Source organism: Felis catus, chromosome X (genome assembly GCF_018350175.1).
Source record: "Felis catus isolate Fca126 chromosome X, F.catus_Fca126_mat1.0, whole genome shotgun sequence".
Classification (NCBI taxonomy): domain Eukaryota; kingdom Metazoa; phylum Chordata; class Mammalia; order Carnivora; family Felidae; genus Felis; species Felis catus.
Window position 1 is genome coordinate 110,260,864 of NC_058386.1, and position 1,243 is coordinate 110,262,106.

Below are 1,243 nucleotides of genomic sequence, written 5' to 3' on the forward strand. Positions count from 1 at the left end.
TTTCTGGTTGATTTTAAGCCACATGCATAGTTAAAGCACTTTTTTTTTGGAAACCGTGTGGATAATAAAGGGCAATATATAGACACATTTTAGCACATACAGGGGCTTGAGGCTATTTTGTATAATAGCTCATTCCATTGTCCGGCATAGAGAAGGTGGTCAGTTTAAAAACATAAAACAAAACTGAAAAAACAATCACCCCGAAGTCCCTCTTCCTGGCCAACGTCCTAATTCCACCCTGGCTTCTTGCCCGACCATTCAGCTCTTTTACACATACACAGTCTTACACTTTCCCAACAAGTACTTATGGTTAGTTGAGCTATGACTCAGGATCCCAGGGTGGGGATCACCACGCGCCCAGGTCCCCCTTCACCGCCCTGGGAGAAGGGTGGAGGGCAGAGGAGAGGGGGGTGGAACCGGTTCAGATCTTCCCACGGGACGTGCCTTCCGCCCGGCGGTCATCCCAGGCTGACTGACACCCAGGATGCGAGGCAGAGGGACCTGAACACACGCAGGTACCACTCCCATGCAGAGATAGCATCCCTTTGGGCAGTCATTGCCCTGTCACAGTGGGGCAAGTCCAGGGAGTTCTGCCAGCACTTCCTGGTCTGGTTCTGGTTGGGGAAGCGGCTGTCAAAAGGGGTAGTCTGGTAGTTCTTGATTTGGGTTGTTTTTAAGTTTATTTATCGTTATTGATGCATATTATTTGTATATAATAATATGTTATTATTTGTTTATTTTATTTATTATTAATATTATTTTGAGAGAGAGAGAACAGGCACAGGTGCATGCAAGCAGGGGAGGGGCAGAGAGAGAGGGGGAGAGAGAGTATCCCAAGCAGGCTCCGTGCTGCCAGCGCAGATCCTGATGCGGGGCCTGATTCCACAATGCGTGAGGTCATGACCTGAGCCGCAATCAAGAGTCTGATGCTTAACCGACTGAGCCACCCAGGCGCCTCTCTTGATTTTGATCTTGATGTCTTCTGCCATGCTTCTGACTCCTTCCTAAAGACACCCCCAAAGCAGCTCTCAGCTCAATGTGACCCTCAGCCAAAGTACTTTGTGGGACTCCTGGGTGGCTCAGTCGGTTTAGCGACCAACTTCGCCTCAGGTCATGATCTCGTGGTCTGTGAGTTCGAGCCCCGTGTGGGGCTCTGTGCTGGCAGCTCGGAGCCTGGAGCCTGCTTCGGATTCTGTGTCTCCCTCTCTCTCTCTGCCCCTCCCCTACTTGCTCTCGGTCTCTG

The 1,243-nt window shown here is 50.5% G+C and overlaps 1 protein-coding gene across 1 annotated transcript; it reads right to left on the minus strand.

Moving 5' to 3' along the window:
- Positions 1-458: 458 nt before the first annotated feature.
- LOC109496610 (cytochrome c oxidase subunit 6B1-like) lies at positions 459-989 on the minus strand. Its single transcript, XM_019824319.1, has 2 exons — positions 948-989; positions 459-656 (listed from the first exon to the last, which is right to left on the minus strand). The coding sequence occupies exons 1-2, from the start codon at positions 987-989 to the stop codon at positions 459-461; spliced, it is 240 nt and encodes a 79-aa protein (XP_019679878.1).
- Between the last annotated feature and the right edge of the window lie 254 nt (positions 990-1,243).